The sequence below is a fragment of the Lithobates pipiens genome, unplaced genomic scaffold, assembly GCF_037356315.1.
Source record: "Lithobates pipiens isolate NorthernLeopardFrog02 unplaced genomic scaffold, aLitPip1_a1.2 Scaffold_18, whole genome shotgun sequence".
In the NCBI taxonomy this organism is placed as follows: domain Eukaryota; kingdom Metazoa; phylum Chordata; class Amphibia; order Anura; family Ranidae; genus Lithobates; species Lithobates pipiens.
This window is the reverse complement of record NW_027507758.1, coordinates 591,622,438-591,638,531: the sequence shown is the minus strand read 5'-3', so window position 1 is coordinate 591,638,531 and position 16,094 is coordinate 591,622,438. Positions and strand designations below refer to the sequence as shown.

General features: G+C 44.6%; 1 protein-coding gene across 2 annotated transcripts in view; it reads left to right on the top strand.

Annotated features, from left to right (window-relative positions):
* LOC143989147 (fucolectin-4-like) overlaps positions 1 to 16,094 on the top strand; it is a 378,380-nt gene that overhangs the window by 12,765 nt on the left and 349,521 nt on the right. The window contains exon 3 of one of the 2 annotated variants that reach the window (XM_077489176.1): positions 6,177 to 6,474. The exons of the other annotated variant lie outside the window; for it this stretch is intronic. Within the exon in view, the coding sequence (XP_077345302.1) occupies positions 6,177 to 6,474 (298 nt within the window). The remainder of the gene's footprint in view (positions 1 to 6,176; positions 6,475 to 16,094) is intronic. 2 annotated transcript variants of the gene reach the window in all.

Below are 16,094 nucleotides of genomic sequence, written 5' to 3'. Positions count from 1 at the left end.
GGTAAAACCAAATCCACACGGGTGCCACGGGTTACATGCTTGACGGCCGTCAGAAGGTTCACCCAGTGGGCAGTAAAAGTGATATACCTTCCCTGCCCGTGTTTACTAGACCACGTGTCTGTGGTCAGATGTATCTTGGCACCGACACTGTGTGCCAGAGATACATTCACTTGCCGCTGAACATGGCCATATAGCTCTGGGATGCCCTTCTCTGAGAAATGCTTCCTTCCTGGGACCTTTCATTGTGGTGTTCCAATGGCCACAAATTTGCGAAAGGCCTCCGAGTCCACCAGTTTATATGGCAGTAGTTGGCGGGCTATGAGTTCTGACAAGCCAGCCGTCAACCGTTGGGCAAGAGGGTTATCCGGCGTCATCATTTTTTTACGCTCGAACATTAGGCCAATGGAAGCCTGCCTTTTTGCAGAAAACCGTGAGCTTGCCATGATGGAAGGTGGAGTGGAGGACAATTGTGAGGAGAGAGGAGAAGTAGAAGACGAGGCTGGATGGTGAGAGCCTGGAGTGTGGCTTTGTGGGTTCCGTTGCTCCCACTGGGCTCGGTGATGGCAGCTCATGTGCCTTCTTAAGGTGGTCGTTCTTAGGTGAGTGTTGGGCTTACCGCGACTTATGCGTTGACAGCAAAGATTGCAGATGGCAACACTATTGTCAGCAGCGGACACGTTAAAAAAAAAAGCCCACACTGCAAAGCCATGTGCCTGTGTCCTGGGAGCGCCAGATGTGACCGTACATGGTTGATGCCTCGCTCTGCTTTGTTCCTCCTGTGCAATCTAATTTCTGCCTGTTTCTCCTCCCTATCTGCTGGTCCATATCTCCCTCTGAACCCCCCCTCTTCTTCTCTTGTGGGCACCCACGTGACATCACTAGACACGTCATCATTGTCACCTTCCCCACCGCTATAAGTAGAGATCTCGGAGTAGGCAGCAACAGCGGGGACAAACCTGCTTGGGCTGATCTGGGTACTGTCGTCAGACTGCTGAGTGGCAGTTGTTGCTACCCCCTCTTCCTGATCCAATGCCAAGAATGGCTGCGCATCGAAAATGTCTTGATATGGATCGAAAAATAATTCCTGTGACTCAAGCGGAAGGTATATGGTGGTGGTGGTGGTGTTGGTGGTAGTGTGTTTTGGGGGTGCACACAGCAGAGAGTGAAGAGGGTGCAGATCGAGAGGATGAGGAGCATGCAGAAGAGTAAGGCTGAGTCAGCCACTCAACCAAGTCTGGTGCGTCCTTTGACGTAATCGCACACACCTTCTGCTATTTGCCACTTTGGCTCAAGCCTGTTGCTCCTGCCCTACCCCTGCGGAAGGGTCTGCCTCTTCCTCTACCTGTCATTTTTTAAATGATGCTGTGACAAAAGTTTCTAGAGAAGTGCAGTATGTATGTGGAAGAAGGTATATAACGCCCGCTTCAATCTGTCGTTTTTGGGGGCCACTGGTCTATCACACCAGTTATATTTACTTTTTTTTTTATTATTGCATTTGTCACTCTTTGTAGTATTGCTGCAGAACCGCTCAGCAGTCACAATGCTGCACAGTGGAAATGCACTATACAATGCTTTCTATATGTGCAAGTATTTTATACATGTATTACACCCCTATATACTGCACTGCACTGCCTCCCTATTGACAAGGATGGGAAAAACTGACTTCCTGATTCCGTACTTGATGTTTGCCATCAGGGAGGCTCCCCAGTCCTCTATGGGGGTACTCTCCATTTAAGTTTCTTTATGGGAGACGCCCTTGAGGACTCTTAGACATAGCCAAGGAAACCTGGGAGGGGGAGCAGACACCCCACAAAAGTGTAATTTAGCATATCACTCAAAAGCAGGACAGGATTGCAGCAGTCATGCCTATGGTAAAAGAACACTTACTGCAAACCCAAGCAGCTCAACAGAGAATATACAAGGGGGGACCAACTTCGTGTTTTCTCACCTGGTAACAGGGTTCTGGTGTTGGTTCCCACTGTTAAAAGCAAGTTCCTGGCTAAGTGGCAGGGTTCCTTCGAAGTAATTAAAAGAGTTGGGGAGGCCAATTACCAAGTATATCAACCAGGTAAATGGAAGCCCAAACAGATTTACCACATAAACCTGTCAAAGCCCTGGAAGGATAGACTGGGATTGACTGCGAGGTCCCTCCTGGTAACACCTAAGGGTACTGGATCTCCTCTGATCACTGAGGTCACGATTCCAGACACCCTGTCATATTCCCAAAAACAGGAAGCTAGAGAGTTTCTGATAAGGAATAGAGAGAAATTTTCTGAGTTACCTGGCACAATTTTTTAGCATGCTCTAATTACTGAACCTGGGGTCTGTGTCAATCTCAAACCCTACCGATTTCCTGAAGCTAGAACAAAGGACATCAGTGATTAAGTTAAAAGGATGTTGGCGCTAGATGTAATTGAGGAGTCCAATAGTGACTGGTCTAGCCCCTTCGTGTTAGTCCCAAAACCGGATGGCACGTGGAGGTTCTGTAACGACTTCAGAAAGCTTAATGCAGTGACAACGTTTTACACGTACCCAATGCCTAAGGTGGATGAACTTATAGACCGACTTGGCAAGGCCCACTATCTGACCACTTTGGACTTGACAAAAGGTTATTGGCAAATACCCCTGACTGGTAGTGCCAAAAAGAAGACTGTGTTTGTGACCCCAGAGGATTCCTTTCAATATAAAAAAAAATGAATTTTTGGTTGCAAAATGCCTCTGCGACATTTCAGAGGGCCATGGACAGGACCTAAGACTCCACCGTATTCAGCAGCCTATCTAGATGATATAGTGGTACATAGCACTGACTGGGAGTCTCATTTGCCCCGTATCCAGGCTGTCCTTGATTCCCTCTTCAAAGAAGGTTTTACAGCAAATCCCCAAAAAATGTGCCATTGGTTTAGAGGAAGCCAGGTATTTGCGCTACACTATTGGCCATGGTGTCATAAAACCTCAAGTGGTATTAAATAGAGGCCATGTAGGAGAGGCCACGTCCTGCAAACAAGAAGCAGGTTAGGGTCTTTCTTGAGATTGTGGGGTATTATAGAAGGTTTATCTTAAATTTTGTAACTATGGCTGCCCCACTGACGGACCTTACGAACGGGAAAGACTCTGTAATGGTGAAATGGTCCCCAGTAGCAGAGAAATCATTTCAAGTCTTGAAGGCTCTTTGTGCACAGCCAGTGTACTCCCCCGTAATCCAAAGTTTTGTTGGTTCAAGCGGTATGCGTCTGATGTAGGTATCGGGGAAGTATTGTCACAGGTGCACAATCAGGAAGAAAACCCTGTGGTCTATGTAAACCGAAAGCTCAATGACCATGAGAAAAGGTATGCAGTCATTGAAAGGGAATGTTTAGCCATGAACTGGGCTGTCGAAGCACTAAGGTACTATTTGTTAGGGCACCAGTTGAGTTAATAACTGATCATGCTCCCCTGAAATGGACGTCCCAAAAGAAGGATACTAATAGATGGGTAAGCCGGTGGTTTTTGGCTCTACAGGATTACTCCTTCACTGTAAAACACAGACCAGGTGTTGAGATGGGGAATGTAGATGCCCTGTCCCGTGTTCACTCCTGTTGGGCCACAGCTGTTCCAACCCTTCGGTTGAAATAAGGGGGAAGGATATGTAGCAGAGCGTCCCAGAGAGAGCCAGGAAAAGTCCTGTTTGGGGTTTCTACATCTCCCAGGCTCCTCTCATACACGTTCAGGGATCTCTGATCCACGATCCTGTTCGATCCTGGTCCTCTCCCCCAAGCCAATTTTAACTCCCCTGTGACAGACAGCCTTCGGTTTCTCTGCCTGGGAAACAGACAACACTGGCCTGTGAGAGTAAAAAGGTTAGTATAAAGCTGTTAAGCTGTATTTGTGGAAGCTGACAAGTTGTAGGCTTGCTCAGCCTGGAAGTTGGGGCCTGTATACATTGTGTAGTTAGTGCCGTGGCACGGCTAGATTTTTATTTGGCTATTTTTGTTCTGTTTCTTTTTCTGAAACACTGTGCAGAACCTGTATATAGAATTGCATATATTACCAATAAACACGGCACTGTTTGTCACTACCTCACTGGATTTGGTATCTGTGATTGAAAGACTGCTTATATCAGGGAGCTTTGTACCTACTACCTATCCCCCAGGTTAAATAAGCTTGAGTAAAGACTGAGCCATACAGTCAGCCTCTCTAAGGGCTATCACATCAGCCAGGAAATTTGCCAGGGCCAGGGACTTTAAGGCCCTTTGGGGGCTTGCTGCTCCAGATGGGATCACGTTTAGTCCAATTTTGAGTATATGCTCAGTCATGAAGGTAGCCTATGGGACTTTTCCTCAGTTGGGTAGTTTGCCAGCATTAGTGCCTTAAACTACAATGGACTTTTGGGGCATTCTGCCTATTCCAGGTAGTGTCTAAACTCATACTGGGATGCAATCCGAGGTGAATTGTTCTCCCCATATGCAAGACATTGACAAGACATATGCAAGTTTTTTAGATAGTTAGTTCCTAAAAATATGCTGACATGGAGGCAGTCAGGAAAAGGGAAAATTTACTATCAAATATAAATTTTCCTTTCCTGATAGACTCCATGGCAGCATGGGTTCCTTCCCAATGTCACAAGTAGGCTAGATACAGAACACAGGCTTTGGCTCGGCTCAGCTTTAACATTTTGGGAGTGAGGTCCTATGGGATGGAGAAAGGGTGAGCATTGTCTTATTTGTGCGTGTGCATGTATAACTGAAAACCTGTTGCTAAATGTATGTGTATGTAACAAACAGAAGAAAATAAAAAAAAAACAGAAAAACTCCAGTGACCAAGATATGGACATATGTGCACCCACACACACAAATCATGGTGGTGCGCACAGTAAAAACCAACTGTAGGCAAATTCACTGTATAATCTCTGGGGGAAGAGGGGGAAACAAAACCAGTAATCAGATAATAGTACTAATCTCCGATTCCTCATTGAGCCCCCCTGGACTCTTGCCATTTAAAGTGAAGATCAAGAAGGTCTCTCTGTGGCATAGTTTGGAGTATCTCTCCCCTTCTGGCAAATGAATAGAGATAGCTTCTATCAGGAACAATTCCAGACCACTAGTGTTTTCATTATGGTGAATGCTAAAGTTGCATGGTACACTGCATGGTACACTGTGTTTTGGGATGCCATTTTCAATGAACCTCCTGTGTTCATTGAACCTTGTTTGCATAGTACAGGCCACACAATATAGTCCACATGGGCACCTCAATCTGTAAACAACATATTGGGAGCCACATGTGATAAACTGGTTATTTTGTAGATTTTCCTGTTATTGTCCTTGAGCTCTTTTTGATCATGCTTTATAAATGCACAAGTCTTACAGTTGAATTTTTTGCAATTCCCCCGGATGTCAAACAGGTAAGGAATGGGCTATGCCTAAAGTCTCTTAGGCTGAAACGCGGCAACTGATTTTATCTGGGTTTGTACACTGTGGCTTTTTAATAAATTGAAGATTCTTTTAGAGCAACAATCGGTGTGTGGATCACAGTTCCTACAAGGAATGGTCCCTGTCTTGGGTGATGACTTTAAGTTCCTGGGGGCTATGCCATTTTTAATATTCCTAGCCCTCCTAAACAAAGTATTAGGTCTTGTGGGTAAGATGTTAGTTAGGGCCGGATTTTGCAATAAGATGGGCCAATGTTTTTGGAGAGTATTTTTAATTTGGCAGTATTAGTTATTATAGTTTGCAATATATTTTGTAGAGAAGTCTAAACTTTTTACGGGAATGTGGATTATCCTATCACTACGGTATTTGACAAGATACCTATTGGAGACATCACCAATATGCTCTTCTTATAGCCTTTTTCTATACATTTTCCATTGTGTAATATAGTCAGTAATATTCGTGCAATTCCTACCCAGTCTATGGAACTGACTGTAAGGTATATTACATTGCCAACTGAATAGATGGCAACTTTTGTAATATAAGTAAGAATTTCCAGTTTTGAATGGGTCACCACTTGACTTGGCAGCACAGGTACTGTGAGTATGAGGAGCTAGAAAATGTCTACTACTAAAAGAAAATACAACAAAATCTCTATAGTGATAAAAGCTATTAAGAATCCCCCATGTGCTTCTGCACTATATCTCCTGTATTATCTCTCTTACTGTTTATACATTAAGTAATATGGTGCTTTACTTTTACATTGTCTAACAGATTGGAATGTTGCCCTTCAAGGTCGAGCAACTCAGTCCACAATTCTAAACCATGTCCAATATGGCTTCTTGTCAGCAGCAGTAAATGCAATAGATGGGAACTCGGATCCGAACTTTAGCCACGGTTCCTGCTCACATACAGACGTTGAGCTGTCTCCTTGGTGGAGGGTGGACCTCCTGAAATCATACAAAATTGCCTACATCAAAGTCACTAACAGAATGAATTATGGTTCTAGAATAAATGGTGCTGAAATTCTCATTGGAAACTCTCTGAGTGACAACGGAAACCATAATCCCAGGTAAGGATGATGTTTGCACATTATTCTCCTTTAACCACTTCAGTTCTCATTTCTATATACTGTACACCTTATGGACCACAGCAGTTTTTGTATTTCTGCTATGGGGCTTTTTATAACTTTCTCATTACTTACCATAACAACTTAATAAAAATAATGCTCTTTAGCAAGGAACAAACATTCCACATTAATAATTATGCTACCACAATGAGTGTGTGCTTCCAGCATTGGTACTGTCTCTTCTTGTCTCTTCTTGCTGGAGGCTGCCATTTTGCTAAAGCTGAACAGCAGTAAAACTTTAGGTTGTCAGACTCTATAAATTCGGCACAGTGCCTAAAAATAGAAGCAACTGAGCATGTGTAGAGCAGGGAAAGAGAGTGTATTACTGGATTTTAAACATTATAGGCACTTATTTTTAATGTTTTACATAGCTATACCTACGAAAGGGGCCAGCCTGAAGTGATCTAGCAGGACTTAGTTTTATGACTAAAGTTCCACTTTAAAGTTGAAATCCACAAATTCAGCAACTTTATAAAAAGTGCAAGCACCCCATGAGTTAAGTCCTAATAGCTGCCTGCCACTAGGGATGGGCAAACAGTTTGGCCCAAGCATGAGTTCAGGCCAAACATTTGCTTGTTTGGCCGTTCGCTGATCACCGGAACTTGCAGGAACTTGTAGGGTGTTGCCCCGCCAAAAACCCTGTAATGCACTGTGTGATGCACTGATTGGGCAAAGCTTTGCTTAATCAGGGTGCAGTATAAGCTGGTTCTTAAGGAGTGGGACCACGGGGTGTCCTTAACAACCAATGAGTCATCAGCTGTTAATGAGTTTCCCCGTTGACAGCTGAATACAAAAAAAAGTCCTTGTTTAAAAAAAACAAAGACAGCATGGGGTTCCTCTCCCCCAGTCCATACCAGACCCTTGGGTCTAGTATGGATTTTAAGGGGTACCTCACGTCAACATTTAAAAAAAAAAATGGTGTGGGGCCCCCCAAAATCCACACCAGACCCTTATTAAGGCACGCAACCTGGCAGATCAAGAAAGGGAGGGGTAAACAGGTAATTTTTCTCCTTCATTGATATGCACTAATGAGGCGGCACTGGTGGGCACTGATAAGCTGCACTGATGGGCACTAATAAGCACAGATAAGGCGGCACTGATAGGCAAAGATAAGGCAGTACTGATGGGCACAGATAAGGTGGCACTGATGGCCACTGATAAGATGGCACTGATGGGCCCTGATGGGTGGCACTGGCAGGTGGCATTGATAGGTTTTACTGATGGGCACTGATAGGTGGCACTGATAGGTGGCACTTATGGGCACTGGTAGGTGACACTGATGGGCAGCACTGTTGGTGAAGCACTGATTGGTGACACTGATAGGTGGCACTGGTAGGTGGCACTGGTGGGCAGTGGTAGGTGGCAATGGCATGTGGCACAGGTGGGCACAGATGAGCTGGCGGCAGCGCTCCTTCATCGGGACCGATGTCCCTCTGACAGCTGCCGGTGATCAGTTTTTTTATTTTTTTTTATTCGGTTCTGTTTACATCACATGATCAGCTGTAATTGGCTAACAGCTGATCACGTGTTAAGGGGTTGGGATCGACCCTTTACTCCGAACTGTGATCAGCCAAGTCTCATAGACTCGCTGATCACAGAGCGCACTGCGCGTGCCCTGCAGGGGGTGCGCAGGCCTCTCGAACACGGGAGGAAATTTATTGACGCCCTTCTGGCAAAGTAGGTCTGCTCTGTAGCCGTCATTCAGCTATAACGCGGATCTGAAGAAGTTAAAGTGTTTGTAAAGTCTTGTTTTTTCTTTTGTTTAAAAATTACAAACATGTTATACTTACCTGCTCTGTGCAGTGGTTTTGCACAGAGCAGACCAGATCCTACTCTTCTCGGGTCCCTCGCCAATGCTCCTGGTCCCTCCCTCCTGCCGAGTGCCCCCACAGCAAGCAGCTTTCTATGGGGGCACCCAAGCAGAACTGCTGCTCTGTGGGTCCATTCAGACATGGAGGCACGGTTCCACCCCACCCCCTCTCTCTCCACGTTGGCTCACTAAGTACGATTGACAGCAGCGGGAGCCAGTGGTGCCCTCTGTGTGTCTCAGCCAATTGGGAGGGAGAGTCTGGACAGTCTCTCGTGCAACATCGCTGAATTGAGAGGGGGCTTAGGTAAGTGTTAGGGGGGCCGAGGGGGGCTGCTGAACAGTGAACCATTGCCCACACTCACACCATGTACACCCCCCAACACTCACACCCACATATAACTTGTAAAGCCCCCCCAGTGACTGTACTCATATGCGCCTTATACACCCCAGCCCCCCCAGTGCCCACACTCGCACCTTGTTCCCCTCCCAGCACTCACACCCACATATAACTTGTAAAGCCCCCCATGACTGCTCTCCAATGCACCATATAAACACAAGCCCCCTAGTGCCAAACTTAAACACCCTGTACACCCCTCAGTGCCCACACTCACACCTTGTTCACCCCACAGTGCTCACACCCACATATAACCTGTAAAGCCCCCCCGCCCCTGTACTCCCATGCGCCTTATACACCCCAGCCCCCCTAGTGCCCACATTCACACCCTTTACACCCCCAGTGCCCACACCCACATATAACCTGTAACGCTCCCCCCCTCCCAGTGCCTGTACACCCATGCGCCTTATGCACCCCAGCCCCCCTAGTGCCCACATTCACACCCTGTACACCCCCAGTGCTCACACCTGGTGCATCCCCCAGTTCTCATACCCAAATATAGCTTGTAAAGCCCTCCCGCCAGTGCCTGTACTCCCATGCACCTTATAACCCCAGAAATACAAATGGTAGTTAGGGCGCTCTACTCTATTAATAAATATCTATTACTCCAAGAAAAATAAATAAATAAATGGGTGTTTGCTAAATTGCAAAGTGCAAATTTGGTGAGATCCAGTCAAGTGCAAAAAACAAATAAAAAAATTAATATTGCAATATATAGTTAACCAAATCCTTAATAATGGTACTATTACATTATACCATGCACTAAAATATACCTCGTGGTGCACAATAAGATAGTGAATAATCAACACTGAACTAAAACATGTAAAAACAAATGTCACAATTGAGTTCTAAATGTACAAATGCAGTGATACAAAAGCTGATCTCCTAATCAGTGTCCATAATTAGCAGTGCTACAGCATATAGAAGTATAAACAACAGTCCAAAAGTGCAAGGTGATTGGTGCAAATGATCCTTGGGGGGGGTAAAAAACCCGGTGCGTTTTTTTTTTTTGTGTGCAATAGACAGAATTCGCACTCACCGACTTCCCTGCCCCTTCAGGGGTAGAAGCGCCTCCACAGTATTAGCCACTGTGTAGCTATTTGCTGATCCTGGTATCTTGCTCTCAGCCGGTCTCAAATGGTCTGCTTGTCACCTCAGGGATGTATTGTTCTCGTTAAATATGGAAAGAAAAAACGCCCATAGCGTGATAATGTAACAAACAGCCGCTATTTATTTGTAAAAAGGGAAGAAACTACTCACAAAGGTACAATTTTAAAACTGCAGTTAATACAGGTACTGTCACTTGAAGGAAGAGTCTGTGTATGTCCTAGGCCACGCCCTACGCGTTTCGTCATGTGACGTCCTCTGGAGCATCCTCAGATTTCAGTTGGGCCAGCCAAAAAACATGCACACCACTCCCAGAACCAGCTGATTAGAGAACTGCTGGGCTCAACCTCAGATCGGGCAGTGGGGCAGATCTGAATGTGCACCTCTGCAGTGACATAAAGGCGCTTATCAGGCATGGCTTATATTAACATATCCCACCACATGAGTTGAGGCTGAGCCCAGCAGTTCATTAATTGGCTCATTCTGGAACTGAGCATGTGCAGTTCAGAGCCAACAACGGAATTTTTTTAAAGCCTTTTTCCAACAGCTGCCTTCCAGTGGTGAAGGTATGTGCAAGGGGAGCACTCTGTCAGACTCTGACGTAAGAGGGGATTCTGCTAAACTCTCATGTAAGGGGGCACTCTGGCAGACTCTGATGTACGGGGACTCTGCAGACTCTATTGTACAGGGACTCTGCAGAATCTGATGTATGGAGACTCGGTAGACTCTGATGTAAGGTGGTGGCATTCTGGGGACACTGATGTAAGGTGGTATTCTGATATGACTGTGGCGCTCCATATGTTGTTATGTTTATTACTTACTACTGACCCCTGTACGCTGTGTATTATGCATAGATATTCATAAGACTAATCAAGTTGTTAATTGTCTCAACAGTTGGTGGTTTTAATTAAGTTCTTCTTTATGATAGGCTCAGTAAGGCAGCCTATACATTACCTGATTCCCTCATCCACACATATTGTGTTCTGACAGCGGAGAGACTTCCATACCACCAGAATACACTGATCAGTACTGCCAGCTATAGGAGCCAGTGCTGATTGTGGAGAACTTTTCCTAGATCAACTTCTGTATAGCCAGACAGCCCTACATGGATCGAAATTCAGCCGTTCCCTGTTAAACCAGATGGATTTTGATTCATGTATGGCCACGTAAGACAAACATATCACCTTTGTGTGCATAAAAAGGTACAGTAATGTGAGAAAATATTTGCCCCTTTAACCACTTTCAGACCGGACCATTTTGCTGGTAAATGACCAGAGGTCTTTTTACACTTTGGCACTGCGCTGCTTTAACTGGTAATTGCGCGGTCATGCAATGTTGTACCCAAACGAAATTTGCGTCCTTTTCTTCCCACAAATAGAGCTTTCTTTTAAAGGTATTTGACTGACTCTGCGATTTTTATTTTTTGTGATATAAACGTAAAAAGACCGCAAATTTTGAAAAAAAATGATATTTTCTAATTTTTGTTATTAGAAAAATCCAATAAACTCAATTTTAGTCATACATTTAGGCCAAAATGTATTCAGCCACATGTCTTTGGTAAAAAAAAAGTCAATAATTGTATATTTATTGATTTGCGCAAAAGTTGTCACATCTACAAACTAAGGTACGTTTTCTGGAATTAATAAAAAAGAGTCCTGCGCAAATAATACCACAAAAAATGAATAATGTATATAAATGTGAAAAAAACAAGAGTCAATGAAAATATTTCAAAATAAACACACCAATAGTGTAAGTGTGTAGTGAAAAAACACTGGAGAAAGAACAGGACCAAATGTTCCAAAAAATCAGGCTCCCAGAACTCTCACCTCAGAGATGGAATAATAAGGCAAAAGAAAATAATTCCAATGGACTTCTCCTTCACTTCTCTGTGCACAATCATCAAATGGTATAAACTTCTACCACTAGAGGGCCGATTCAACCTCTTATGAGTAATACTGCAGCATATGTATCCTCGTGGTGTGAAACTTAAAGAGAACACAGAGGGGAAGGGGGAAGGGAGAGAGAAAGGGGACTCCAATAGTGTAGTGGTTTCCAAAACTGAATAAATTTATTTAAGAGAAAGCAATGGACTCTCACATTTAAAAAGAAAGTATCAAACAGAAAGAGATCTGGCGTGTACAGCCAGTCTTACGCTTGTTCCGGTATTCCTACGGAGTTACTACATCCGGCCAACATTATTGTTTTTACCTCTTCCAAAATGGTCGTTCGGACGTTTTTTACCTCTTTCAAAATGGTCGTTCGGACGTTTCCGGTCCGATCGTTTCCGGTTTTCTCGTATATAAGCATATCACGAACGGTCTAGCGTCATCCCCATGAAGAAGTCACGTGGTGACGTAACCCGTAGGGAGTGGCCGTAGGAATACCGGAACAAGCGTAAGACTGGCTGTACATGCCAGATCTCTTTCTGTTTGATACTTTCTTTTTAAATGTGAGAGTCCATTGCTTTCTCTTAAATAAATTTATTCAGTTTTGGAAAACACTACACTATTGGAGTCCCCTTTCTCTCTCCCTTCCCCCTTCCCCTCTGTGTTCTCTTTAAGTTTCACACCACGAGGATACATATGCTGCAGTATTACTCATAAGAGGTTGAATCGGCCCTCTAGTGGTAGAAGTTTATACCATTTGATGATTGTGCACAGAGAAGTGAAGGAGAAGTCCATTGGAATTATTTTCTTTTGCCTTATTATTCCATCTCTGAGGTGAGAGTTCTGGGAGCCTGATTTTTTGGAACATTTGGTCCTGTTCTTTCTCCAGTGTTTTTTCACTACACACTTACACTATTGGTGTGTTTATTTTGAAATATTTTCATTGACTCTTGTTTTTTTCACATTTATATACATTATTCATTTTTTGTGGTATTATTTGCGCAGGACTCTTTTTTATTTATTCTAGTGATAGTTTGTGTTTACTATTTTGTCCCGCTGCATTTTTTGTTTTATTTAGCAGCACTTGCACTTTTGTTATTCCACAGGTTGTTTCATTATACTTTGTTATATATTCTATTTTGATGCACATAGATCCATTTCACGTTTAGCACATAGTGGCGCGAGGGTCCATTTTACACGTTTTCTGGAATTTACGCAGCTTTTAGTTTACGACTGCCTATCTCATTTCTTGAGGTGCTAAAATGGCAGGGCAGTACAAACCCCCCCCCCAAATGACCCCATTTTGGAAAGTAGACCCCCTAAGGAAATTGATAAGTGGCATGTTGAGCCCATTGAATATTTTATTTTTTTGCCTCAAGCGATTGAATAATGACAAAAATTTTTTTTTTTTTTTTTTTTTACACAAAGTTGTCACTAAATGATATATTGCTCACACATGCTATGGGCATATGTGAAATGACACCCCAAAATAAATTCTGCTGCTTCTCCTGAGTATGGGGATACCACATATGTGGTACTTTTTGGGAGCCTAGCCGCGTACGGGGCCCCGAAAACCAAGCACCGCCTTCAGGCTTTCTAAGGGCGTAAATTTTTGATTTCACTTCTCACTACCTATTACAGTTTTGAAGGCCATAAAATGCCAAGATGGCACAAAACCCCCACAAATGACCCCATTTTAGAAAGTAGACACCCCAAGCTATTTGCTGAGAGGCATGTTGAGTCCATGGAATATTTTATATTTTGCCACAAGTTGCGGGAAAATTACAAACTTTTTTTTTTTTTGTTTACACAAAGTTGTCACTAAATGATATATTGCTCACGCATGCCATGGGCATATGTGAAATGACACCCCAAAATAAATTCTGATGCTTCTCCTGAGTATGGGGATACCACATATGTGGGACTTTTTGGGAGCCTAGCCGCGTACGGGGCCCCGAGAACCAAGCACCGCCTTCAGGCTTTCTAAGGGCGTTACAGTTTTGAAGGCCATAAAATGCCAAGATGGCACAAACCCCCCCCCAAATGACCCCATTTTGGAAAGTAGACACCCCTAAATTTACGGGTACACTAGTGAGACTAGGTAATAAATGGCGGGTGCCCTGAAACTATAAAAAAATAACTAACCAACCAGCGTCACCTGTAACAGTTATATGGTGATCACTGGTGAAAGGGTTAACTAGGGGGCAATCAGGGGGCTTTATGCGGTAGTATATGGGGGTCCCTGGCGCTATAAAAAGCTGCGGCGAACCTAAATACCTACCTGCCTAACTAGCGTCACCTGTGACACTAATACAGCGATCAGAAAAATGATCGCTTATTAGGCTGGGTTCACACTGGAGTGATGCGGGAACGCCACGAATCCGCGGCGGGTTCCCGCATCGCATGCCTCCCGGCGGCAGTTCACACTGCCCTATGTGAACTGCTAGGAGTGTCAGTGAAATGTTAATGACACCCCCAGATCAGTTCGCATATCGCAGTGCGATCTGCAAACTCGGATCGCATGGTGTGAACACCCATGCGATCCGATTCTGCTGCGGACCAAAAAAAGGGTCCCGTGCGAATTTGCGGCGGGTGCGGCGAATGGCTGAACTCGAATCGCAGAGATCGGATATGATTTGCACTGCAGTGCGGTGCGAATCACATCCGTTCTCATAAACCGCTGCAATGTGAACCCAGCCTTAGTGACACTGGCGACGGGGGGTGATCACGGGGTTAAACCTTTATTGGGGGGGTTAGGGGGGTACATTAGAACTAAAGGGGGCTAACCCTAACTGCCCTAACAGTTATTACAGTCACAAATGACACCAATGCAAAAAAAAAAAAAATGCATTGGTGTCACTGTGACTGGGGGGCAGGGGTAATTGGGGGGGTGATCGGGGGGTAAAGGGGGGGTGTGAGTGTGCCTGGCATGTTCTACTGTGTAGTGTAGTGCTTGTGCAACTCACCGATGCTCTCTCCTCGGTGCCGGAACGAAAAATACCGACACGGAGGAGAGATTACATCACTTCCTCTCCTGTGTTTACATTACAGGAGAGGAAGTGATGCAATGCTTCACTCCCATTCGTCAGGAGCGATCGCGAGGGGGTGGCCATGAATGAATGGCCGCCTCCTCATAACCGATTGCTCCTGCACGGATACCGACCGCCGCAGGCACTGGGCGGGGGCCCGATCGGGCCCCCGACCCGCGGGAAGGCAGGGACGTACATGTACTCCCATATGCCTGCCCGTGCCATGCTGTCGACGTACATCGTCGTGCGGCGGTCGGGAAGTGGTTAAATAAAGTGCTAATGGCATGGAATTAATAAAGTGCATCATATATATAAAAAGTGCAATGGCATTTAAAGTGCAAAAGAATCTGTGTAAAATTATGAGTGAATGAATAACAATAAATTGTAGAAAAAAATGTGATAATTTATATATAATTTGTGTGTGTGTGTGTGTGTGTGTGTGTGTGTATGCCCCCTTCCTCATTTCCTGTTCCTTTGCATGTTTGTCACATTTAAGTGTTTCGGAACATCAAACCAATTTAAACAATAGTCAAGGACAACACAAGTAAACACAAAATGCAATTTGTAAATAAAGGTGAAAAAAAATCCAAACCATCATGGCCCTGTGTGAAAAAGTGATTGCCCCCCTTGTTAAAACATACTATAACTGTGGTTGTCCACACCTGAGTTCAATTTCTCTAGCCACACCCAGGCCTGATTATTGCCACACCTGTTCACAATCAAGGCATCACTTAAATAGGAGCTGCTTGAGGTCCACCAGAAGATCCTTAAAAGCTACACATCATGCCGAGACCCAAAGAAATTCAGGAACAATTGAGAAAGAGAAAGTAATTGAGATCTATCAGTCTGGAAAGGGTTATAAAGCCATTTCCAAAGCTTTGGGAATCCAGCGAACCACAGTGAGAGCCATTATCCACAAATGGCGAAGACATGGAACAGTGGTAAACCTTCCCAGGAGTGGCCAGCCGCCCAAAATTACCCCAAGAGCGCAGCGACGACTCATCCAAGAGGTCACAAAAGACCCCACAACAACGTCCAAGGAACTGCAGGCCTCACTTGCCTCAGTTAAGGTCAGCGTTCATGCCTCCACCATCAGGAAAAGACTGGGCAAAAATGGCCTGCATGGCAGAGTTCCAAGGAGAAAACCACTGCTGAGCAAAAAGAACATCAAAGCTCGTCTCAATTTCTCCACAACACATCTTGATGATCCCCAAGACTTTTGGGACAACATTCTGTGGACCAATGAGACAAAAGTGGAACTCTTTGGAAGGTGTGTGTCCAAGTATATCTGGCGTAGAAGGAACACTGCATTTCAGAAAAAGAACATCATACCAACA